This window comes from Amblyomma americanum, chromosome 5 (assembly GCF_052857255.1).
Source record: "Amblyomma americanum isolate KBUSLIRL-KWMA chromosome 5, ASM5285725v1, whole genome shotgun sequence".
In the NCBI taxonomy this organism is placed as follows: domain Eukaryota; kingdom Metazoa; phylum Arthropoda; class Arachnida; order Ixodida; family Ixodidae; genus Amblyomma; species Amblyomma americanum.
The window spans coordinates 54,995,728-55,022,458 of record NC_135501.1 but is presented as its reverse complement, the minus strand read 5'-3'; the positions used below and the strand labels follow the sequence as shown (position 1 = coordinate 55,022,458).

Genomic DNA, 26,731 nt, shown 5'->3' with positions numbered 1-26,731 from the left:
TAGCATCTGTGGTGCCGTGGGTGGCGTGGGGAACGGAAGTCGCATTTGTGTTGTTTGTGTGGTTATTTGAAACCTCCTTCCCAAATGTTTTAATCAGACCTTTTTCCCCAATCTCTGATCAGTGGGCGGACCTTATTTTCCTTTCCCTAACCACTGATTGGCGAGATGGGTCGTTTGTTATCTTTTTGGTTGCTGTCCCCGCTAAGGGCGGAGACAGAGGGTTTAAAACCAAGCGCTCTGGGTTGAGCGGGGGCTGAATTCGTCTGATCCACGATTTAGTCATGTAAATAGTTTTCTCCTTGCTTTGTTTCTTCTCGTTTTTTTACCTATGTTGTAAATAAATAGTTAACCTTCTCCTTTCCTTGAGTAATGTGAATGTTTGCGAGTAGAACCACCGGGTCATCAAGAAACCCCGATTTCATCATCAAGTAGTTTCCTCTCATCGCCACCGGAAGAGGAAACTCAACTGGTGCAGTCGACACGATCGCAACTGGCGCAGTCGACACAGGATCTCAACTGTTGCCCTGACTCTATTAGCTATTACCTTAGTAAATACCCTGTAGGCAACGGATAGTGAGCTGATCGGTCTGTAATTTTTCAAGTCTTTGGCGTCTTCTTTCTTATGAATTAAGATAATGTTAGCGTTCTTCCAAGCTTCTGGTACGGTTGAGGTCATAAGGCATTGCGTATACAGGGTGGTTAGTTTTTCTAGCACGATCTCCCCTCCGTCCTTCAACAGATCTGCTGCTACCTGATCCTCCCCAGCTGCTTTTCCCCTTTCCATTTCCAGTGGTTACAGTAGGCAGATTCCATTCTGATCTTTCCTTGTTCTGGTGGCAAGGAGGTGAAGCCATTCTGCCAAGGCATATTTGTATTGTGCTGTGTTAGTGCAGAGGGCCAAGAGCTGCAGGTTGTTGAAATTGAGAGCTCTCTGCTTCGACATCTTTCAAAGTGCCTGTGCAGGTTAGAGGTTTAAACTTGGGTGTTACTGCACTCTGACCTACATGATATGAAATGCTAGCAGTGGAGCAAGTGGTATAGACTTCAGTTAGTAGCTCTTGAATGTCATGTTTTATGTTTGTGGTAATGGCGGTAATAGGGGCCTGGCTTTGCATTTGTGTTGTTTGGCTGAACGTGTCCCTGCTGAGTTTGGAGTAAAGTTCTCTTCTTTCCATCTAAATGAGGAACATAATATAAAGTCTAGTGTATGGCCTTTCCCTTAGATCGAACACAAGCACAAGTGGCCATCTTGGGAATGCAAAGAGTGCCTGCAAGGTGGGTGATCAAGCTACGACAAAGGCGTCGCGATTTGCAGGGAGGTCTCCTAACACCATGAAGACGCCAACGTGTGAGCTGTGCTTTCTTTCAATTGCATCTGTCGAACAGAGTGTCACTTGTGAAACGCATGAATACATTTGCAGCTTAGACCACTAGCTTGCCCGGGGTCAGACTTCAGAGAGGTCGTGGGTACCTTTCTTTGGTGTTAAATTGTGGTGGCAGTGTTGCTCCGCTTCATAGAACCATAGTTTATTGTCTCACATTCTTCATTAATTGGAAAACATAGTAAGCAAAGGAAAACAAAGCTCTGCCACGGGCTGGCGGCAAAGCTCCAAAAATATGAAACTGCGTGGCCGGACTCCCTCGCAGCCTATCAACGGGAACCTGCCGACTGTCAATGCAGCTGCCTCTGCATGCAGATCAGAGGGCGCATGAGACTACGTAATATGCGATTCAGGCCTGTAGACAAATATTCATCTGGACTGTCGCCTGTCGAGCACGTCGTACAGCGACACGGTGTCCCTTCAGGGACCCGTTCGAATTATTCAGATTCAGACCATTTTATTTCCTTTCAGTTGAAAGTGGAAGACGAGGCAAAAGGCATGGAGCCTGACAAGGCCTCGACTCCCATCTTTAGTTCGGAGCAGGCAAATCTTCAATACATTTGCAGGGATTTCTCCTGATGAAACGGTGTACACATAGACATAAAATATAATGTACATATGAACATAAATTCTGGCTGTCGATTAACGCAACGTTCGAAAGCACATCAGAGGATCTGCGACAGCACACTGGCGAAGAAAAGAAACCGCTGGATAACATGTTGTCAGAAACATGGAAAAAAAAACTTTTTCGCAAGAGTGGTAATTTGCATGGGCATATAAGTGCAGCTATATACATAAGGTATCATCAGTGATCATTTGGAATGCTTTGTACTGTAATTTGAAGGGCTTAAATGGTAGCGTAATATCAAGGTAGGACTCATGATGGTTAAATAACTTTGTTGCTTGATAATCAACATCCTGTCTCCCATAATTTGTTCTCACTTTTCTTGTTTTATGTGTATGGGTTCGAAAGCTATAGTGTGGCGATATATCTGTAAATCTAGTGTAAAGTTTTTTTTATGGATTAATTGCATCAGTTTAGAGAAATAAACTTTGTTGGCCGGTAATATATCATGTCTTAAGAAGAGTGGCTGGGTTGGTAGGTCACGTATTCTACCTTTATAATTCTCAAACAGACGTAGAACGCGTTTTTGCAGTACGAGCAGCCTGTCGTAATTTCCTTTAGTCGTAGTGCCCCACGCTAATATTGCGTAAAGTAGCCGTGAGTAAAATAACGTATAATATAAGGTCTTTTTAAGCCAGAGAGGGATAAGTGGAGCTATACGGCTCATACAGCCCACAGCACGGGAAAGATCAGTTAGAAGGTGATTAATATGTGCAGTCCAGGATAGATCTTTACTGAACCAGACACCTAGAAATTTCTGAAAATGTACCTGTTCAGTGTGTTCCATTCTGAATTTAAGTGTGAGGCTTTCTTTAGTAACTTTGTTGACTGGTTTGAAAAGCACGAACTTTGTTTTACGCGTATTTAGTTGCAGAGTATTGTCCTCGAGCCAAATAGATAGCTGAGACAGGTAAAGATTAGCTGCTTTTTCTAGGTCATTTGCGTGTTTACCTGTAAAAAATAAACTAGTGTCATCAGCAAAGACAGTTATATCTTGTGTGTACTTAACATCTGTGATATGATATACAACAAAAAGAGCGTGGGACCTAGTATGGAACCTTGAGGTGCTCCTAGTTTTATTTCTAAGTTTTCAGAGTGCTCTCCATTGAGGTTTATGAACTGGTATCTTAATGACAAATAGCTCTTTATGAGGTCTGATGCAACGCCTCGAATTCCATACCCGTGAAGTTTGTGAAGCAAAATTTCTTGGTTGACAGAATCAAAGGCCTTCCTTAAATCAAGAGAAATTCCCAAAGTAAACATTTTTGCTTCAAAATTCTTTATAAATAATGATTTTAAATTGAGCAGGGCCTCTTCAGGTGGCTTGTTTTTTTGGAACCCGAATTGAAATGGTGAGATTATATTATGTTTTTGCAGGAACATAGTCAATCGATTATTTATAGACTTTTCGTATACCTTTGAGAAAACCGGTAACACTGAAATTGGTCTATAATTAACAAAATCATTTCGTGTTCCTCCTTTGTGTATAGGTACCACTTTAGCTATTTTAAGCTGGTCAGGAAAAGTTCCTGTTGATAGAGATATGTTTATTAAATGTGACAATAGAGGACTTATTTCAGATGACACATACTTGACAGTTGAGACTTGGATGTCATCATAATCGCTCGCCACATTTGGCTTCAGTTGCCGTCGCGAGCCCTGCAGCATACGAATGAGTTTCCGACGCCATAGACTCGCATGGGCGTTTGGCGGGACTTCGGTGGCATTCCAAATTATCCAAATTTCTGAATTAACAGGGGCCGAATTAACGATGTTTCACTCTAGCTATGAAGGCAGGTGCGATGTCAAAATGCCACCGGAATAAGTTCTTGGAAAGGCGAAGATGTGAGCAATGGATAGTTCTCATGTATTTGGCACTTCACAGTGCAGAGTTCTGAGATTGCTTGTACAACACTTTGTTTTCAACCTTCAACAGCTATTTTTGTTTTTACTGTCATTTTTAATTTATGACGATGCTATCATGCACTGAAAAAATTGGAGGGACACTTAACCTCTGCCTGAATGGTACGTCGAGATAGTTTTAATGAGTTGATGCCCATATATGTGGAATTGGTTGTTCTCAACTTTATGTTCATGTGTCCCTGGAAGTCCTCATACCACTCCTTGCGCAATGGTGTAGTGGGTAAGGGATGCGCCACTGCCCTGCGATGGCAGGTGGTGCCAGTTGTGTGTCTTGTACTACCAAAATTGCTCTTCCTGAGCAACCTCTTGCGATCAGCCATTAATTTGCCGTATTTAACAGATTCCAACGGACACCCGATTTTCATAGTTAAGAAAAAAACCTACGCCCCCAAATTTAACTTGCATGAATTATTTACGATAGAGAAAATTGAAAAACTAGTACAAGAGGAACGGGCGATTTATTCATGGGACTTTACTCCTTCTTGCTCTGTGACAGCTCCTTGTCAGTCTCAACCGACCACAACATATTGTCCTGAGTGCCATCCAGCACGTTCATGATGCCACACTTTTTAAGGGGGGAGGCTACCCTTGAGCATCAACTTTTTTATTTCTTGAGATATCTGGATGAAATTTTCAGGTTAAGCTTGTAGCACAAACATTTAAAGAACTACCAAGTTTCATGGAGCTCTGCCCACTGGTTCTCAAGTTACAGGAGTATATCAAGGTGGTTTACATGGGTTCCTTGGGACATGCCTGGAGAATTTGCAAAATGTGCTAGCACTGTGAAATTCAGCATAGGCATTCCTGGATAGGCACCTCAGGGCAAAACAAGGCCCTTTTTCTAAATTTTCTTGCTGAAAAATTTTAGCACAGCCCTGAATTTAGTGTTAATAATTAGGCCTGCATTAACCAAATTTTAATTCTTTATTACAAATTCCAGAGACAATATCTTAAAAAAGCAGGCCTGTCTTCCCCTCAGAAATTTATTCAGGTAAGGTATAAAAGAAACCCCATGAAATTCTGATAAGTGGTTCCCAAGATATGGCTTTCCCTAGCAGCCACGCCAGGCAAAAAATTGATTCTTAGAAAACTGCCTTAAAAGATTGAGAGAACACAAACTTTTTTTTCCTGAGAGATCTTGATGAAATTTTCAGGTTAGGCTCACAGCGTGAACATCTGAAGAATTACCAAGTTTCATAGAGTTGTGCCCACTGGTCCTCAAGTTACATGAGTATATCAAGGTGGTTTACATGGGTTCTTTGGGACAGGCCAGGAGAATTTGCAGAATGTGTTGGCACTGTGAAATTTATTCTGATAATTCCTGGATAGGCACCTCAGACAACTAGGCCCTTCTAAATTTCTTTGGTAAAAATTCTTAGCATAGCGCTGAATTTAATTACTATTTAGGCATGCACTAATTGAACTAAATTTTATTTATCAATTCCAAACACAATATCTTCAATAAATGGGCTTTTCTTGCCCTCAAAAATTTATTTATGTACAGGATAAAAAGAAAACCACGTGAAAATTTGATGAGTGGTTTCTGAGATATGCTGGGATGAGCAGCCATACAAGAAAAAAATGAATAATTCCAAGAAAATGGCCCTTGAAAGTTGAGACGTTTCCGGGTCTAAAACGATTCTGCTGAATAGTTGGAGCTGACTCTGTGCTCTTTCTTTTTTTGCCGCCTCTGAGTTTTCACTTCATTCTGTTTCTTAGCCTTGCCCATGTGCAGGGCATCTTTCTCAGCCCCTAGGTGGTCAGGTGAGAGCCCCACTGACACAGACTTCTTTTGTGGCTCTGCAGCATCCAGTGTTATACCTTAGCACTGCTTCATGCAGTGCTGTCTCCACAGCAATTAAGAGGAGAGGCTCCTCAAAACAACTGTTTTTATTATTATTTGTACCAGAGACTTCAAAATTCAGCCAATTAGAGAGTTTTTTATGCAGATTTCAAATATGCAATTAGTTTTTGTGTAGCTGCTATAGTTCTCGAGTTATATTATACTGAATGACAAATTATAGCGATCTTTATGGCACTTTTTTATGCACTAAACTTTCACAAAAGGTATCGTGAATATCTAGTCAAAAAACGTGTTCAGTTATTGGAAGTGGGACAAAAAAATTTTGACACTTCAGCCATTGTTTTTTTTCAGTTCCCTGAAACAGCTTCATACTATTTTAATTACTGACGACCGATAATGAAATTTCAAGTAGATATCGGCATTCTACATACCTTCAAGAATATGTATTCCAAATTTCGTTAGTATACACCGATTCTAAGAGTACAAAAGGCTTCCCGGAAGACACGAAAATATAAAAAAATTTCAAGATGAGAAAAATAGGTTTGAAAGTTTCAAAACATTCTATTCTTCAAAATGCAATTGTTTTCACATGAATCTTGATTACACTGAAGAGCAGCTTCACAGAAAGTACACAAAGTTTCTAGAATGCTCCTGCGCTGTAGCTTGGCCCTTCCCAGCTCCTACGGTTGGTCTCCTCGGTGCAAGCCCTTTTCACTGCGCTCCGACGGTGCGCCCTTGCTTCTGCGGTTCACTTTATGTTCATCTTCTTTATGCACATGTAATCAGAATGGTCGCTGCATGTGACCAACTCTTCTGGGGGAAGTACCCCAATCTCTTGTACTTCTTCAAAGCCGGCATGGCCTTTATTATACCACAACACGGCAATAGCCGTGGCTGTCTCCACAGATGTCCGGGAAACAAATTTTGTTTTTGGACACAGCAGCCATATCTTGCTGTTGAGTGACTCCGCTGCGTTTTGCGTCTTGCCATGAAGGCACTGAGCCAGGAGCTTCTCATCGGTAAGGCGCTTGTATATAGGCATAATTGCCAAGCCCTGGGCTTTTGTCAACAAGGGGGTGTGGCGTGGTGTAGGCTCTCCCAGTGCTTCAGCACGCCTATATTTGCACCAGGAATCTGGTTCAGCAGGGCAAAATTTGTGGCTGCTGGCCCCATCACTGGAGCAACAATGAAAATAGGAGGCCCATATAGCAGTGTACATGCTGCACACGCTGTCCTTGTTATTCGTTATGGCTATTTGGTAATATGTCTGCAGTTTTTGGGTGGCTGTGACTTTTAGCTTTTGACCTCGTGGCAGTGGCGTCATATTTCGCAGAGCAGTGCCTCGGCGTTTTGCAACGTGGTTGGTGCACTCTTCTTTTTCGATGACAGTGTCGCCGTACACCTCAGCCCCACAGACGGCAGTATAGGCTTTGCTGTCACCGCCACTCAAGAAACTTGTGAAGCGCAGTGGGGTCTCATATGACAAAGTCCTCTGCCATATGCGCACTGCTGCTTCAGGTTCCATTGCATGGGATGAACATTCAATGTTTTTTTCGCATACAGGGCGATGAAAGGCTTGCCATAACTCATCATCATCACCCATGGGTTTGTGGATACTGCAAGCAAGACAGTAATTTGAAAGGACTTCAAAGTCCAAGCAAAGACCTATGTCCAGGGACACAGCTGTGCCCACTCCGTTGTGGCTTTTATGGCCCCTTTTTTGCCATGTGCCATCAAACATGACCGGCACATGGCTGCCACCAACGGCGTCCTTCGTCACCTTTCGTGCCTGTTCCAAGTTTTGGCGAACAGTTTTCATTGCAGCACCATGGAGCTTCTTAGAAATAGCATGGAATGTCTTGTGATGCAGCGGTTTTGAAAGGCCGATGATTGCACAAAATCGCGAAAGGTGGTCATATCCTGCACGCGCTGCCAAAACAGCCTTCACAAAACCGTCACCGTCAGACACAAGTGTTACATAAAGGAGGTTGTGTTTTCTGACAGGACGTGCAAAGAGAATCAGGGCTGCCTCCACCTCCATTCTCCCGGATTTTGCATCAGTGTTTTTTTGGCGCACATGACTCTCATGCCAGCTTAAGTAATCCGAGTCCCCAGGTTTCGGTCCTATCTGACAACCAAGGCACTGATTTGATAGGACTAGAGCATCCAAGATGAGGCCCGTGTGGTATTCAGTTAATGCCCCAACTCCAATGTGGGACGTGTGACCACGCTTGTGCCAGGTTCCATCATACATGACAGTAATGTCCCTGGAAAAGCCTAGGTCCATCTGCTTGTAGACTTCCTTTACCGCAGTTGCAGATTCAGTGTAGAACTTTTTCATGCACTAAGCCGCTGGGTCCCTAAAGGTCTTCTTCAAGTGCTTTTGAAATGTCCAATGGTGAAGACCTCTGTGCAACACATTCATTGCTGCGCAGAAGTCATTGAGAGCTGTCTGGCCCTTCCCTATCTGTTTCATCGCCGTAATTGCTCGAACATTGACTTCAAAAGCCTGTCCTCCGTTCTGGCGCGCAGAATTCCATGTACTCGCAACAATCCCACAACGTGGGCACATCAACTCAAGTTTTGTTGCCAGTCCAAGTTTGTTGTCTTCTTGAATTTTCAGCCCATTTGCAAGGCAATGCTGGCTCAAGGTGCTGGAGAACAGGTCGCCCAGCACCACATCCATTTGCGCAAGGCAAAATTTCCCGCCTTCAGTTGTAGAGCTGGCGGGTCTGGGATCAGGTGTCATGGCTTGAAATTTTCTGTGTGTGGCTGGCATGGCTCCAAGTTTATTTATTTATTTATGACATACTGCAGGCCATGAGGCCCAAGCAGGAGTGGATTACATAAACAGATCTCAAATTGAGCAAAAATGCCAAAATGCAAACACGAGCAGCGGGAAATGACATAAAAAGGCAAAAAACAAGCAAACACAACTAGCAGAAAAAAAAAAAAACACAGTATTCACTTATCAGGTCAAGAGACCGTACACATGAAGCGCGCAGAATTCTATGTGCTCGCAACAATCCCACAACGTGGGCACATCAACTCAAGTTTTGTTGCTAGTCCAAGTTTGTTGTCTTCTTGAATTTTCAGCCCATTTGCAAGGCAATGCTGGCACAAGGTGCTGGAGAACAGGTCGCCCAGCACCACATCCATTTGCACGAGGCAAAATTTCCCGCCTGCAGTTGCAGCGCTGGCGGGTCTGGGATCGGGCGTCATGGCTTGAAACTTTCTGTGTGTGGCTGGCATGGCTCCAAGTTTATTTATTTATTTATTCTTTTATGACATACTGAAGGCCGTGAGGCCCAAGCAGGAGTGGATTACAGAAACAAATCAGAAATTGAGCAAAAATACCAAAATGCAAACAGAACACGGGCAGCGGGAAATGACATAAAAAGGCAAAAAACAAGCTAACACAACAAGCAGAAAAAAAAACTAACAATATTCACTTATCAGGTCAAGAGACCGTACACACGATCCGCGCAGAATTCCATGTACTTGCAACAATCCCACAACGTGGGCACATCAACTCAAATTTTGTTGCCAGTCCAAGTTTGTTGTCTTCTTGAATTTTCAGCCCATTTGCAAGGCAATGCTGGCACAAGGTGCTGGAGAACAGGTCGCCCAGCACCACATCCATTTGCACGAGGGAAAATTTCCCGCCTTCAGTTGTAGCACTGGCGGGTCTGGGACCGGGCGTCATGGCTTGAAACTTTGTGTGTGGCTGGCTGGCATGGCGCCAAGTTTATTTATGACATACTGCAGGCCGTGAGGCCCAAGCAGTTGTGGGTTACTGAAACAGATCATAAATTGAGCAAAAATACCAAAATGCAAACAGAACACGAGCAGCGGGAAATGACATAAAAAGGCAAAAAACAAGCTAACACAACAAGCAGATAAAAAACTAACAATATTCACTTTTCAGGTCAAGAGACCGTACACACAAAGCTGGTGAGCTGTTACAATCACTTATGGTTTGCGGAAAGAAAGAGTGCTGAAGTAAGTTGGTCTTTGCAAAGTATGGGGTCAGGGAGAGGGGGTGGGAGTGTCGAGTTCGTCTGGTGTTCTGTAGTATAAGATACGGTGAAGAATTTATTCCAAGTTTACGGGTAAATAACAAAAATAACAATTTCAACCGAAGAAACTTGCGCCGGGACTGAAGGGTTGGTATTAAATTCGACTGCATTAATGCAGAGACAAGCAGTTCGATTGTACAGTCGAACCCGGATATATCGAATTCGACGGGGATCGGAAAATAGTTCGATATAGCGAAAATTCGATATACAGATATAGGCCAAAAAAGCACTCGCGATCATAAAAAATTGTGGTTTATCAATTGGAACAGCCGCGAATCACATAGCATGTGCACACAATATGAAAGCGCTTTATTTCACGGAAAAAAAATCACTAATTTTGGGCTGCTTTTTCCTCTGGGAAATGAAGTTTAAAACACTAGTTTCAATCTTCTCGAGACTGTCTAGGTGCGAGAGCCCAGTGCCTTCCATTTCGCCGCAACAGCGCCGAATCAGGCTGAACGCTGACGCCAGTTCAGTGGCTGTGCACGGACGCGTTTCTTCAAAAACACAGTTGCCCTCGTTGTCGCTGGAATCGCTGTCTTGAACGCCAGCTATTCCGGCCACAATGTCCTCATCAGCGAGGTCGGCTACCGCTTGAACTTCGCTGTCAGCGTTAATGAAGTCATCAACAGTAACTTCGGGCGGGACGGTGCCGGAAAAATTGGACAAGTCGCGGAACGCGTCCTCCAAGCACTCATCGTCATCTAAAGCTTCCGGACATTCATCTCTGGCCACTTCAAGGCCTGCCTTGCCAAAACAGTTGGCTACTGTGGCCTGCTTCATGTCGCCCCAAGCGCCGGTAATCATCTGGATCGCGCCAAGCAGGTCAATCTTGAGATCGGTTCCCATGCGGAGGTTTATGAGGAGCCGTTGAATAAGTCGCTTCCGATAGCCTACCTTGAATGCCTTTATGATACCCTGGTCAAGGGGCTGCAGTCTCGCTGTGGTGTTCGGCGGGAGAAACTTCAATTCGATGTGCTGCAGCTTGCAAGTTGTTTGATGGGCCGAACAGTTGTCTACCAGAAGGCAAACTCGGAGGCCCGACTTGCCCAACTCAGCGTCCCAAGCCTGCAGCCATTCAACAAAAAGTTGACGTGTCATCCAGGCCTTCCTATTACAGCCGTAGCGGATGGGAAGCTGTTTACAGTTCTTGAAGCAGCGTGGTGACTTGCTCTTCCCGATCACGAATGGCCGTAGCTTGCACGAGCCGTCCATGTTGGCTGCAAGCAGCACCGACACACGCACTTTGCTCATTTTACCACCGTGGCATGTGGTTCCACGAAGAGCGAGTGTCTTATTCGGCAACATTTGCCAAAAGAGACCAGTTTCGTCTGCATTGAAGATTTCTGCAGGCGAAAACTTCTCAGTGATCTTCGGCCACTCCTCAGAAAGCCACTGCTGCATCTCCTGGCTGCTGACAGCCCCACTTTCGCCTGAAATGGCCTTTCCTACAATGCCGTGGCAGTTTTTAAACCGTTGCAGCCATCCAGTGCCACCGCAAAAGTTCTCTTCGCCAAGAGCCGTAGCAAACCATTTGGCCTTTTCGATTAAGGTCGGGCCATCCACGGGAATATTTTTCGCTCGGATTTCAAGAAACCACGTGTAGAGTGCCTTCTCCACTTTGTCAAAAGCAGCAGGGCGCACACGACACGCTCCCGAGCGACTTTCCTCACCTGCTTTAAGCTTATGTCCTGCTTGTTTTTTAACAATGTACTTAAAGTACTCCGCGGAATGCCGAATGCGTCTGCCACGGAGGACTTCTTTTTTCCATTCTCGACACGCCGGATTACTTCAAGCTTTCTTGCAAAGTCCAGATTCTTCCTCTGCTTTATGTCCGCGGATGCCATAGCTCACCAGATGACTGCAATCACACACGCTACACACGGCACGTTGAAACAGAGGTACGCACAACAACACGCACGATGTGCAGATGGAGCAGTCCGAGCGAAGCCTGTTTGAGCGACAGTCAACGGGGCTGCGAAGGAACGACAAAGGGAAAAGAAAGAAGAGAGCGGGGAAAAAGATCGGCGGAATATGCCGTCGAAGGCGCTATGTTCGTTTTTTGAGCCTTCTCTGGCTCTCTCGTCTCCCCTGGCCCACGAGCGACCGTGCCGACCCTTCACTCTCTCTCTCTCCCTTTTCCCAGGAAGCGTGGCTTGGAAACGTCGCCGCGTCTCCATGCCGCGCACTCTCTTCGATGAGCTCCAATGTCCTTGCCCAATGCACACGCCAGCGGTAGAGGAGGAGCGAGAGAGCTCGCGCCGGTGGGGCGCAAGAACGGGGGAAAGGCTCTGCGTCTCCGTCGGCCGCGCATGCGCAGAGGAGGAGCCTGCTGACTGACTCTGCGGAAAAGTTTACCTCTGAGGACCGGACACGAATGTCTTTGGGAAAAGCGCACCTTCCAGGGGCGCTGCGCAGCGCGCCGTTCGTTTTATCGAATGTCGAACGAAAATGGAATTCGATATACTACGCAATTGTCCTATACTTTTACATAGTATTTTCAAGGGGGTAATCTGTGTGTTCGATATAGCCAATAATTCGAAATATGCGGGTTCGATATATCCGGGTTCGACTGTATTGCGAAAACATGAATCGCACAGCTTTCCTTTGGATCCGCTCAAGTGCTTTTATGTTAGTAACAGTATACGGATCCCATACAATGCACGCATATTCCAATTTAGTCCTTATAAAGGTTTCGTGTGCCAGTCTCTTAACCTGAAGTGGTGTATCTTTTAGTTTATGGTGCAACAAACAAAGTTTACATAAGGCAGACAAGCAAGCGTTAGAAATATGAGTGTTCTAGCTTAGGTTGTTTGTTAATGTAACACCGAGATATTTATATTTGTTTATTTGAGTAATTTCTTCAGAACCCGGAAAGAAGAGCATATGAATAGATTGTTTTCTTGTAACACGTAGTAGGACAGTCTTTTTAAAGTTCAGTTTCATGCCCAATCGATCACACCATGTGTGGATATTAGTTGATCCTGAACGGCAGCACAAGCCTCTGCCGCCTCTATCTTCTTGGGTGTCAAGAAATGTGTTTTCAAGCGAACGGTGGACGATGCGTTCTCGCCCTTAGGAGGAGATGTGAGACCGGAGCTGAAGGCCGCGGTCGCTGATGTTGATGGGCTCGGGTCACCAGGCGCTCTTGAAATCACGCATTCTTGTGCCAAAGAAGCAGAAGGTAGTACGTTGCTGGATGCGGTGACGCATTCGTCTTGTACTGTTGTAGCTGGTCCTAGGATGCTGGAAGCATCAGTGCAGTCGTTGGCAGCGCGCTTTGCCATGCGGATGGACCTTATAGAATGCTTCCGTGCACCAAACGTGTGTCGTGTCTTGAATTTCGTCGTAGGCATTGTGACTGACCACGCAACAATCAACAAGCTGCACGAAACTGACCAAAGGGCATGGCGACAGACTGTAAAGACGGCGATAGCAAAAATGGCGAAAGGCGAACACACCGCACAACGGAGAGGAAGAACCCACATCAGACGACGCAAAGGGGCAGCCGGCAGAGACCATTGCGTCAGCGCGCGCAGCAGCCAATAGCAGCCGCCTGTTCCCCCGCATTTTCGAGGAGCGTGTGCTTGGTCCAATCGTAGCCTCGGATTTCAGACGAGGGAAACTCGAAAGCTGCCGCGAGGCCCCCAATGAAAAGCTAGCCACGCCTCGAGCACGCTGTCGCTGCCGCCACCGCCGGCAGCCAAGAAAAGCTCAAGAATTCACGAACAAAACGAGACCAAAATGGCGGTGCTCGGTTCAGCGGGAGAGGAATGGCGCGCGCCCGTAGTTGGGGCATTTTCGGCGCTTGCTGCAGGAGGGCCGCCGTGGCTTGTTCTTTATTTAATTTCCAATATTTTCACGACGAATTACATTGATAATTACAGAAAAGGCAGTTTATAACACATACAGCCGGAATATCTACTTTTCCAAACATCGACTTTTTCGCGATTTTTCGGTTTTCAACGGTCGTGTCCACCCTTAAAGGAACGTTGCACCATGACTGATGGGATAGTGGCTCATGCCTCGAATGACCATCCAGCGAGCACCTCCAAGGGCGCATGCTTAAGCCTACTGCTTGGTGTGAATGGCTGGAAACTAAGCCACTTATTGTAGAGCGCAGTATCCCAATTCTTCACAAGTTTGTTCAAACATGCGTAGAGTGGTTGAAGCTGCAAGGTCATGCCCCCGGGTACAATAACGAGGTTTGTACTGCACGCGGCGAGCTTGTCTTTAAAGCTCACCACTGTCAATACATCACAGCGCTTAAGTACCACAAAAAGGAGTTGGATTTTATTCCTGCCCCAGGAATGTAAATCGCACCGCGGCACGAAAGTAAGGTTTTTCGTTTATAAAAATTCGAGCTAATAACTTTTATTTATTTATTAATACTCTAATCCTTGACAGGCTCATACAGGAGTGGGAACAAAAAACACATTTATAGCGTACTATACATTCAAACAATGCATCTAAGGTAAATAAAATACAAAAATAAAAACAGTACAGATTAACAGAAAGGGTACAGGTTATTCACATATAATTAACAAAACTGACTACGAGCGGCACTCACAGGAAAAGGTACACTGCTTTTTAGCCACACTAAATGTTCTTTACAAAGACACATCCTGTTCCTGAAAAAAGCTTTCAATCTTAGCGACAAATGCATCGGCAGATACTGAGCTCACAGGGTCACGCGGCAGTTTATTCCATAATTCTATGACTGATGGAAAGAAAAAATACTTGAATGTGTTACAGTGGGAAATGAATGTCCTGATACTCTTGTCGGGGTTTGTTCTGGCTGAGCGCTGGTGTGGTGGTTTTAAGTACACATGTTTGTTGATATGAATGCAGTCATGATAAAGGAGGAAAAGAAACTAAGGCAGCAACGCATCGCCGGATCGCCAAAGTTTTAATCTTGGCTCTGTTGCGTAGTACGGTTATGCTGACGTTGCATGAATACTGTGAATTTACAAACCGAAGTGCTTTATTCTGAATTCCTTCCAATTGATTGACAACGTACGTTTGGTGCGGGCTCCAGATAATACTGCCGTATTCAAGGACTGGTCGTACAAGTGCCTTATAACCCAGCCTTGGCAGGTGCCCAGCCTTGGCAGGTGCCTGTGCAAGTTTCCTACGAAGGTATCCTGACTGCCTGTATGCCTTTGTGCAGGTCTGTTTAATATGAACGTCCCATTTTATTGTGTTTGTGATGGTTACCCCCAAGTATTTGACTGCGTTGGCTTCTGTTACATTTAATCCCATTAGGTGATACGCAAATCTTAAAGGTATCCTTTTACGTGTTATGCACATGGAGGAGGTTTTTGCCGCGTTAATTTACATACCCCATTCTTGACACCATCTGTCAATATTTGCTAAGGAAGAATTGAGTTGTATCTGGTCATTACTTGTACATACTGTGGTTGACGCAGTTATTTGCAAACAGCCTTACCGTTACGTCAGGTTCAACTTGAGAGTGAATGTCATTAATGAATATAAGAAAAAGAATTGGGCCCAACACAGACCCATGTGGAACATTGAAGTAGGCATCTAATTCTTCAGATTCAGTATCATTTATTTTAACATACTGACTGCGGTTTGAGAGGTAAACGGTTATCCAGTTAACTATGTTAATGTGAATCTCGATATTTTTCAGCCTGTCAATTAATTTGGGGTGGGGCACTCTGTCAAATGCTTTCGCAAAGTCTATGAATAATGCGTCAACTTGAAGTCTCGAATTAATTACTGCGGCAAAGTCATGCGTTATTTCCAGAAGTTGAGTTATGGTAGAAAGCCCTTATCCATGTTGTTTGGGGTAAAGTAGGCTGTTATCTTCTAAGTAGGTTGTAATTGCCTTGGTGATATGCTCCATTATTTTACAACAGCAGCTCGTGAGTGAAATCCGCCTGTAAGTGTTTACCAGTAACTTGCTACCTCCTTTGTGGATAGGAAGTACCTTTGCACACAGCCAGTCTATCGGCAGGGTGGCTGTTTGAATCGAAGATGTTAATATTACATGCAGGAAGGGAGTTATCTGCTCTGCGTAACTTCGAAGGAAGACATCTGAAAAATTATCAGGACCTGAAGGCTTTTTAACGTCAATTTGTAGCAATAAGTTGAGTATACCTTCTCAAGTTATGACTATATCAGACATTGATAAGGCAGAATCCATAGCTGTTTCACTTTCTGTAAGCGCCGGTGTACGCGTAAAAACGTACTGGAAGCATCTGTTAAATGTGTCGGTGACATTGAGAGCTTCCTCAATTATAGTTTCATTTACTTCTGAGTCATGCGGTTCGCCGGCCTGGAAAGGTAGCGATGAACATTTGTGGGTGCTGTGTCATAAAATTTAGGAGTGTTGTTGAAAAGAACACTTCTTGCATTCCAAATGGCGTTTTTCAACTCGTCACTAATAAACGGATGTCTTCGGGATTACGTTTTTTCTTTCCCATCCTTTGTAGTTTTCTTTTTAAGTGGATCACACTGCGCGTAATCCACGGTCTTCGGCGTTTTGTACGTTTCAGTTGCATGGGAACGAACTTATTCTCACAATGTGCTATTATATCTTTTAGTTTAATCCATAGATCATTAACTGTGCCATAATTTTCAAAAGAAAAGGTTTCTAAAGCTACGTCGAGGTAGTCAATAATGCTGACATCGTGAGCTCTATTGAAGTTTTGAACATTTACCCGTGATTCAGTTACTGGACCACTAGCATCGATGTTCCCAATAATAACTGTTAGCAGCAGTAGTTTATGGTCTGATATGCCCTCTTCTATTGTGATGTCTGCATCTAGGTAGTACCTAGAAACAAACGCAAGGTCTAGTATTGAATGTGCTTGCCCCTTAATGCGTGTTGGCTCTGTGACAAACTGAGGTAAGGAAAAACTAAACGCTATATTCAAAAATAGTTCACAACTACTAATCTCTACTACTGGCTGTCAATGACTCCAGTCAATAGTAGCCTGGTTAAATCACCAATAAGAATTATCTTAGTACGATCTTTCAACCTGCCTCAAAGGAATGAATTTTCACCATGTTGTGGTTAGGCATGTTTGGCTTCCTATATACACCGCCTATTAGTATACTGTGCACCACACGCTTTCATGGTCTGAATGCCTGGTTCTTTTCGAAAAGATAAACCCTGCCGTATTGCGATAGCAGCGAAGAAGAGAATAAGAGGGAGGGATTATTTCTGAGTCATGAATACCAGCGTGTAGCCACGTTTCTGTCAGGAGAGTGGATTAACAACATAACTTATAATTTTTCAGCTTTGTTCACAGTACTTCTGGCAAAAAAGCATATTGAAGAAAGCGAATTTAGAATTCCTGCTCGTCATGCGTTGTTAGCACTGGACTTCCCGGCGTCATTGTGACGTACGTCTTTCAATGGTAGCCTGCATTTCTGCACGTCATCCCATATATACAGTTGATCATTCACTTTAAGCGTGTCAAAAAAAAGTGCTACCTTATCATCTGCATCTCATTCTGCTTTAGAGGACTGCCAAAGTTTACTGCGTACTGGGGTCGAGAAGTCTGCTGATAAAGATATGAGGTATTTTTGAGCTTCTTGGCGTTATGAAAAACTCATTTTTTTTCACAAAGCCGTAAAACCTTATAATTACAGGCCTTGTACTGTTATCCTTTTTCTTTCCAATACGGTGTACATGCTTGACTGATCTGGTTTCTACACAGAGTTTGTCCTTGAACACACCTTTAACTACCGCTTGCTCTAGATCTCTACCACTTTCATCGCTTTTTTTCTTCCAGCCCGTAAACAATAATGTTATTCCTGCAACTTCTGTTTTTCATGTCATCTAGTTTTTTGCTCAACCTTTTGATATCTTTGCTCATTGCGGTTACTTGCTGTTCACACTGTTCCAGTTCTTCGTGCTGTTGTTTAAGCAATGCAAGAGTAACTTCTTTTTCTGTCAGCCTGGATTGAACGCCCTGCAATCCTTCTGCTAGAGTGTGCTACGAGGCCTTAATTTCGTTAACCCCTTTTAAGAGGCAGAGTGCCGAATGGCGGTCCACAAGCTCTCCGGCATCTAGAAAGGTGCGGCGACAGAAGACCAAAAGAAAGACGAAGCTGATAGTTTTTTTTCTATCCCAGAGGTGTCATACACCACGAGTTCGTCTCACAAGGGCAGACGGTGACTAAGGAGTTTTATATCCGCGTGCTCTAGCACATGCGTGATGCACTGCGACGCCGTCTCCCTGACTAATGGGCATCTGGACAATGGAGCCTTCTCCACGATAGCGCAGGCAGGGTTCGTAGCGGTCCTTGAAACCCTTAAAAACCCTTGATTTTTAAAACGCTATGTTCAAGGCCTTGGAAACCCTTGAATTTTTTTAGGTGCTGGGAAGTCCTTGAATTTTACGCTTGGCTAGGCTTAGCGGAATTGACAGAGCATCTGGCCACATTCATGAAGTCATAATCCAAGTCAATCCAGTGTACTTGTTTCTTGACCATTTCTTCGTGGTCAGCGTGGTTCACGGGCTATGAAGAAAACTTCCCAAGTTTTTCCACTATGCCAGGAAGGTGCAAGTTTCAGCGGTCCTGGCTGGACCATGATGTTTATAAGGAGTGGATTGCTCCGGATCCCTCGGACTGTCATCGCGCGAAGTGTGGGGCGTATTGTAAAGCATTTGACGTTTCCTCCTAGGGCGAGTCGGCAATTAAAAGCCACATGAGAAGCGCAAAGCACATTGCAAACGTACAAAATGGAGCGCAAGGAAACTCGATTCGGAACTACGTGGCGGCTACCGTCAGTGCGCGACCGGAAAGCGTCATGCCTTTAGTGTCATCGGATTTGCGTCATGCGTGCTGTATGAACGATCTTGTGACCGATGCCGACGTACTGTGGACTTTGAAAGTGGCAGCCTCCCACTACTCATACAATTCGTCTTCGCACACAGGGGAACTGTTCCAAAAGATGTTTCCCGACAGCGAAATCGCGAAAGCCTATTCCTGCGGTGAAAAGAAATGCGCGTACGTCCTTTGTCACAGCCTGTGGCCGTACTTAATCTCGTGTTTGCAGTGTGAAATAGAGCAGTGCGGCTCTTACGCTCTCCTGTTCGATGAGTCATTGAACGACTACCATCAGCGGAAGCAGATGGATGTCCACGTGCAGTACTGGGACATCGTTTCTGAACGTAGAACTACCAGGTGCTACACATCAGTCTTCATGGGACACAGTACGGCAGAAGACATCCAGGAAAACTTTTGACTGCCTTGGATTGTTTGCCACTTTCAAAAATAGTTCACTTGTCTATGGATGGGCCCAATGTGAATTTGAAATGTTTCGAAAATTTGCAAAGTCACCTTCATAACAACTATCAAGTTCAGTGCCTGGAGTTGGGGACTTGTGGTCTTCACACTCTGCAAAATGCGTACAGAGCAGGTGTTGTTGCCAGCAAGTGGTGCCTGGATACCCTCCTTTCAAGCCTAAGTGGCCTGTTTCACGATGCACCTGCACAGAGAGATGAATCTGCCTTTGTTCTGTCCAGACAACATACCCTCTCAACTGTCTCGCATCACTGGGTTGAAAATGTACCTGTTACTGAGCGCGCCATTCTTTTGTGGCCCCATGTGAACAAGTATGTGCAATGTACCAGAGTGAAACAAGTAAGTTTGCCCAAATGTATTGCATTCCAACGTGTGTGTGATGCCAGCGCTGATCCGCTGACGCCAGCAAAGCTTCAATTTTCTCTGGGAATTGAAATGATATTCAAGCCATTTTGGACTGAATACAAGGTGACAAACCTCTGGTGATCTTTAAAGCAAAGGAACTTGAAAGTGTTGTGAGAAAACTATTGACAAGGTTTGTAAAGTGCTCTGTGGTAGCAGCGTCTGCTGGAATCGAGCCTTTTGAAGATTGACATCGATGATCCAAAGAACCATGCTCCCCTTGAAAAAGTAGACATTGGTCATGCAGCAGAACAAGTTGTGAAAGCTGTCAAGATAAGTGCAAAGGATGTGTTTGCATTTAAGATGGACTGCAAACAGTTTCTGATTAATGCAACGAAGAAGATATTGGATAAAAGCCCACTAAGATACCCTCTTGTTAGGGCCCTCTCTTCTTCAGATCCTGTGCGGATGTGTTCAAGGCCGGATGAGTGCCTTACAGGCTTCAGGAAAGTTTTGGGTGCCCTCATTGAAGCAAACCGGTTGAGCGAGCATCAGCGAGATGCAGTTCTCGCCTAGTACACAGAGTTGCTCCAGGAAGAAAAGCACACCCTTGGATCATTCGAGAAGCATTCCAAAAGTTTGGATGAGTTTTCTTGCAATATTTTGAAGTTCCGTTCTTCATGCTCAAACCTCTCGGGTGTGGTCAAAGTTCTGCTTATTTTAAGTCATGGTCAGGCTACTGTAGAAACAGGGTTTAGCATTAATTGCCACATCTCCATTGAAAACATGAAGGAAATGTCTTGCGTGTCGCAAAGAATTGTGTGCGATGTCATAGATAAGGCGGGAGGCATCCTTAAAGTTTCTATAACAAAGGAGCTGCGGACATATAGTTCAGCCGCTTGGAACCGGTACCAAGCGTACCTGGAGGAACAGAAGAAGCAAGAGGCTCAGCGGTTGAGGCAGTCATAGAGAAGCCTTATTGAAAATGAAATTGAAGGCAACAGACACAAGAAAAAGAAACTAGAAAAAACTATTGTGGACTTGACGGCAGCTGCAGACAGTTACACCTAAAAAGCTGAAGCAGCAAATGACATCACATATATTGTGAAATCAAACAGTCTTAGAAAAACTGCGAAAGAAAAGATGCAGGACCTTCAAGCAATTGATCGTGCGATTGCAGAAAAACTTCAAGCGCTTTCTTGATATGCTTAACGAGTGTGTGCTTCAAGGAAATGTGTGTGTGTTTACTGGTATGTGTTTTAAGGTGGTATACGCCTCTTTCTTTTTTTTTTTTTCAATAAAATGAATGATTTTGTTGAAGAATTTTTTGGTCCGAGCTGCTAAACACAATATTGTTTGAGGTCCTTGAAATTGCTATGCCAGGGCCTTGAAAGTCCTTGAAAACCCTTGAATTTTTTCAACTAAAACTGCTACGAACCCTGGCAGGCCTGCACACTGCTCTCAGCATGACAAAATTTCTCGTTAAGCACAGCATTACTATACTTTCCCATCCGCCATACTCGCCTGACCTCTCCCCATGCGATTTTTTCCGGTTTCCTCGTGTGAAGAGAGCTCTAAAAGGTCGCTGGATGGGGAGCGTGCAGGCCTTTCAAGATGCCACGACAAAGGAACTGACAGCCCTGCCAAAAGAAGCGTTTTCCAACTGTTTTCAAGACCTCAAGAAGCGTTGGAAGTAGTGTATAGACTGCAAGGGAGACCATGTCGAAGGGTTGCTGCACAAATGACTTCAATGTTAAACAGATTTTTTTTAATGGACTCACTCTTGGAGCATTACGGACAAAAGTTGTATTTGCGTAGGAGGGCTACAATTGAAACGTTGATCTCAGACAGCAGAAGCTTTTGAAGAAGTAATGAGTGAGTAATAACGTCGAAACCTTTGCTCAAATCACAGTATACAGCGTCTACCTGACCCCTCTTCAGCTGAGGTATGCGTCATAAAAGTCACAAGGTTAGTTATAGTAGAACGACCTTTTATGAAACCATGCTGATTAGGTATGATGCCATGTTTGCGGTGGAAGGAAAGTACTTTTTGCAAAGCTCATTCAAAAAGCTTAGAGGTTGCACAAAGAAGAGAAATGGGGCGGCAGTTCGAAACATCAGATTTGTTTACTGATTTGAAGACAGGGAAAACATGCGCCGTTTCACACGCAGGGAAAGGCAGAATTTTTCAAGCAGTTATTAAATATCGTGGTTAAAACAGCCACAAAGATACTATTGAAGGCTTTTATTATGGCAGCTGGAATGCCAATAGGTCCAGGGGACAAAGATGGTTTCGAACACTTAAGACTGTCACTTATCAACTTCTCGTCACAAAGAACGGAATTAGGTGCGCCAGCTGGAAGGCATGCGGAATCGCAACGTGGAGATTTTTATACAGAGGAAAAGTGTTGAACAAAACTGTCAGCGACATTTCGAATTTGATTCCTGGGAGAGTGAACTAAGTGAATATGCCTAGCAGATTTTTTCGAACGCTTGCGAATGGATCGCCAGAACTCAGTAGGATGATTAGAGGCACTTTTCTCCAAAGATTCAAGATCCAGAATGGGAACTTGCTGCGAGTAGGAGTGTGCAGAGGTATGTACTGGCACATACCATTGAACTATTCCGGTGAAGTGACTGACTTGTTCGTCAACATCACTGATTTCATTTAAAACGGACCAGTCGACAGAAGACAAAAAACCGAAGGGACTAACATAGTCGCCAAGTGCATAGGCGAAATGGGGGGAATTCTCTCACGATTTGAATTAGTTGAAGGTGGCAGAGAAACTGAAGTCGTTATTAGAAGTGGAAGATGAAATTTGTCACAGCGAGTCAATGATATGTCGGAGCTCGAGAGTCGAAAACTTTCAAAATTAAATAAGCAAATGCCAGGAACACTACTGCAACGGTTTTCAATTAAATTGTGTTGCTGCAAAGGGTTAAAAGTTAAAAGCTATGAAGTCTAATGGCAGGTTGCATTTACTGACTGCGTAATGATTGTTGTGAGAATATGTAAAGGTGTTCCAGTTAATATCTGGAGTATTAAAATCGCCTAAATTGAGTAGTTTGTACTTGCTATGAGGAGAACATATTTCATAGAATGCCGTACACCATCATAGGCAGGAGGAGGCAAGTTAGGTGAAATGTAGAAAGGTGCCAATAAATGTTCTAGATGTCAAGTTAAAGTGAGCTCTAACCAGACAGATTCTTCGATTGTTTCCAGGTCGGAATGTCGAACACACTGCACGGAACTGTCAGTAGCAATGAACACTCGCCCTCCTTTTTGTTTAGGTGCTGATTCAGGGCGGTCACTTCGAAAAAACAGAATAATAATTAGGAAAGAAGTCACCTGAGTTAACTTCGCTAGACAGCCAGGATCAGTAATTACAACAGCCGAATAACAAGAAGCTAATACACTAGAAAAATATTCAGTTCCCTTAGTCCGAAGACCTCGGGCGTTTTGGTAATAAATATCCAAGTTAGGGGTGACTGCGATCAATCGTCAACTCGGAAGTATGCAACATACCATCTTGGAGCTTTCGATGAAAAGCCTTGAAGATGCAGCCTGTAGGCCACATCGAAGGGTCAACAAGCTGATTGTAAGATTCCTCGCTGACTGTGAGGTGGAATGACAAAAGTCATACTTAGTTTTCAACTGCCGCCAGGAAAGGGGGGTGACATTCACGGACTTGAGATGGTTAGTCAGTTCAACCGACGTTGTTTCAGGACATAGTTTGGAGACGAAAATAGCCTTCGGGCGCTTCTGAGGTCTGGCGACGTTCAGGGTGGATGGGCTCGACGAGCCAGTGATGGCTGGGCTTCGGTGCTTCTTCGATGCATCAGGCGAGTTAACTATAAGTGGGGGAACAGATACAGAAGTGGGTAAGGGGCCGAATCTAAGGGTGCCATCCCACAGTGAAGGGCAGCAGAGCAGCTGTTGGATGGCTGGACCACACGAGAAGGATTGCTTGTGGACAGGGGCTCGACGAAAGGCGACTCACGCTGCGATGAAGCAGGTTGCCGCTCAAGCTCCTCGCGTAGGCCGCGAACATCAGCCCGCAGAAAGGCAATGACCTTGGCCTGGAGAGCGAGCGCCCACGAGTTGTCACCACGAAGGCGCTCATTCTCCTCCTGCAGCTGGGAGACCTTGTCGCTCAGAAACGGGATTCCTCAAGTGCGTCGAGCCACTATAATGTAAAACAAGGTTAATACAGCTTGACTGCTATATGAGGAACACAGTAAACATACAACTGGTATAAAAGCACAGAAGGCAATATTATGACTATAGACTTGATCACGCTTGTTAAGAGACTCTGAAGTGGCCCCACGTTAACAGCTCGAGAATTAGGCTATCAAGCACAGACAATAGAAATTCTGTCAAAGCTTGGAGCCAATTACAAAACCAAATGAACAGGGCCATTTTTATGTAAACGTGTGCAAACCTGCATCTATGTGAAAATCATACACCTGCCAGTTTTCAGAGTGCCATTTCAGGAAATACAGTGAAAACTCGTTAATTCGAATCTCATGGGGACACTTAACGAGGTCTAATTAAGCCGAATTCGAAATAACGAAAGGCATGAAAAAAACGGCCAGAAACGAGACAGGGTTGCTAGAAAGCACTTGCAACTCACTTTATTTATTGCCGAAAATAATCGGTGATCACTTTCTGCTTTTTTTCCTTGAAAGCGATGTTCATCACTTTGCTTTCCAAAGTGCGACAGTGACGCAGAGCATCTTCTTCGCCCTCCTCGAAACTGAAAAACAGGCGCGCGACACCGATCGCCTCCATCACTTGCAAAGCAGAGGGCCGCACTGGCACCTCTTCTTCTTCGTCCTTTTCGTTATCATCGACAACAGGTTCTTTGCCTGTTACCTGCGCGATGATGTCCTCGTCGCTCAACGCGCCACACACCACTGCACTGCTGTCTACGTCGATGTAGTCGCCGGAGCTGACATCTTCCAGCGCATCACGTAAACATGCGGGGATGATCCCCTCTTGACTGGGCTCACAAGCTGTTTCTGTGCCTGGGCCATCATCGGCCACACTGAAGCCACAGTGCCGTAAACAGTTGGAAACCGTTGCTGCCATGACCTGATCCCAGGCACGCACCAACATATGCAAGGCTGTGAGCAGTGTCACAGAGTAGTCCGTGCCCGCGCACAAAACCAAACGTTCCAACATGTGGCGCCTGTAAAATGATTTTACATTCTTAATGACGCCCTGGTCCATCGGTTGCAGAGCTGCAGTTGTGTTTGGCGGGAGAAAGACCAGCTTAATAGCCTTCAGTTCCACATCAACCTTGTGTGCGGAACAGTTGTTGACAATAAAAAGAACTGTTCTCCTTCTCAGTTCAAATTCGTGGTCGAGCTTGATCAGCCACTGCCTGAATATTTCCCGCGTCATCCACGCTTTTCGATTAGCGGTGTATTTCACTGGCAGAGTGCGGATAATCTTGAAGCAGTGAGGCTTCAGGGCCTTTCCTACGACAAGCAGGGGCAGCTTCTCCGTCCCGGTCATGTTTGCTGCGACCAAGACGGTTACGCGCTCCTTGCTGCGCTTCCCGCCTGCACAGCTGTCTCCCTTGTAAATCATCGTCTTACTTGGTAGCAGCTTGTAGAACAGTGCTGTTTCTTCCGCATTAAAGATATCATGCGGTGAATAGGCTTCCAGGTACTCCTGCAAAGCACCTATTTGCCACGTCGTGCATGTCTCGCTGCTGACATCTTTGCTTTCGCCCGACAAAGCGCGAAACACGATGTTGTGCCTGTCCCGGAAGCGATAAGCCAGCCTTCTGAAGCGTTCAAATCTTCGATGTGAAGGCGAAGCGCGTAGTCTGCTGCCTTCGCCATCACCATCGGGCCACTCAGTGGAATGTCCTGGCTTCTCGTCTCTCGTATCCAGCTGACCATCGCGTGCTCCAATTCCGGGTGCTTCGCAGGCCGAAGTCTCTTGCGACTGCTGACGAAAACTTCGTTTTCATACGCATCCTGAATTGCTCTCTTGTTTTTGATATAAGTTGAGAGCGTGCTTTAGGGATGCCATGCTTCGTCGCAATTTCCAATTTGCTTGCCTTCAAGGCATCCACTTCATGAAGGATTTCTACCTTCTCCTTGAGCGTTTTGGCGCTGTAGCCTTTGCGGCGAGAAGACATTACAAAAATTAGACGCAACAGTCGAAGGAAACACCACTTGAAGGCTCGGGGCACGAATCGCACAGCAGCAGAATGACTCCGGAGCTTCCACAACACTAGGCCTAACGATAAGCCCGCCTAGCGACAGGGCACAAAGAGCAACACAGCAAGAGACGCAAGGTACATCCGCTTCGGGAGACGCTCAAGATGGGAAAGAACACAACCTGTTGCTACGCCTCACTCGCTCCGCTCATCCGGGCACTGAGCTGATGGCGATGATAGTGGGTGCGCTGGATTGGAGCGTTCGCGCCACCTATCGTTACACCAAGAAAGCTTGTAGTGAAGTATGAAATATCACCACGCGGCGGCGCACAATTCAAATTATCGATGCAGGAGCCGACGTCCGTGCGAAATAACGAGTTGGTTTACCCATAGACGCCTATGCAGCGTGGCCGGACCGTAACGGTCGGTTCGAATTATCCAAAAGTTCGAATTAACGAGGTGCGAATTAATGAGCTTTCACTGTACAGCACAAATCGCCTGCAGTATGTCAACATAGGCTTGCACCATAAATGCATTAGTAAAATCCTCATACCTCGAATCATTTCAAGCAAGCATAATGAGATGAACTTATAGCTCTTAACTGCACTATAAGGTTGACAACATTCACTGCAATACATGAAGCAAGTATTCTGCAGGTATAAAAAAGCCACTGAAGATATCTGTAAAGAACATATTCTAGCATCTTAGAAAGCAAGCCATCTTATCACAATATTTGTGCTATGAACTTAGCGTAACTTCTTCGTTTTCAAGAGTATGAGGAGATTCTTCAGGCAATTTGTGAACAGTCCACGAAGCACTGTTGTGTCAGGCAGGGCAATCTTCTGCAGTAGAACGAGCATTGGTGAGAATGCAGGCAGATACTCGAGGTTTTGGATGTTATGTCAGCAGGCAAAAAATGAGGGCCCGCTCTATGCGTCCACTTGAGATGTAAATGACTTGTTCGGCACATCCAGCATAAACAAAAGTGTGTTCAATGGAGGTATGTGCACGAGGTGCCGTCACTTGCAGCTCATTAGGCAGTGCAGTGTGTGGAATGTCACATTGGAGTCGTGAACAAGTAATCAACAAAGCATGGCGAAGATGTGCACCAGAGT

The 26,731-nt window shown here is 45.0% G+C and overlaps 3 protein-coding genes across 3 annotated transcripts in view; 2 read left to right on the top strand and 1 right to left on the bottom strand.

Moving 5' to 3' along the window:
* Window positions 1-26,731, top strand: part of LOC144132439 (uncharacterized) — a 127,777-nt gene that overhangs the window by 13,233 nt on the left and 87,813 nt on the right. The gene's annotated exons all lie outside the window — the stretch shown is intronic.
* Window positions 1-26,731, top strand: part of LOC144132440 (uncharacterized) — a 103,584-nt gene that overhangs the window by 7,401 nt on the left and 69,452 nt on the right. Inside the window, exon 3 of the mRNA XM_077664854.1 lies at window positions 1,224-1,348. The gene's annotated coding sequence lies outside the window, so the exon portion shown is untranslated. The remainder of the gene's footprint in view (window positions 1-1,223; window positions 1,349-26,731) is intronic.
* On the bottom strand, window positions 6,121-7,553 carry LOC144134701 (uncharacterized). Its single transcript, XM_077667551.1, has one exon. The coding sequence runs from the start codon at window positions 7,551-7,553 to the stop codon at window positions 6,483-6,485; it is 1,071 nt and encodes a 356-aa protein (XP_077523677.1). The 3' UTR covers window positions 6,121-6,482.

Excerpts from the sequence above, each read along its gene's own strand:
- LOC144134701 (XM_077667551.1), bottom strand. The coding sequence starts at position 7,553 with ATGAAAACTGTTCGCCAAAACTTGGAACAGGCACGAAAGGTGACGAAG.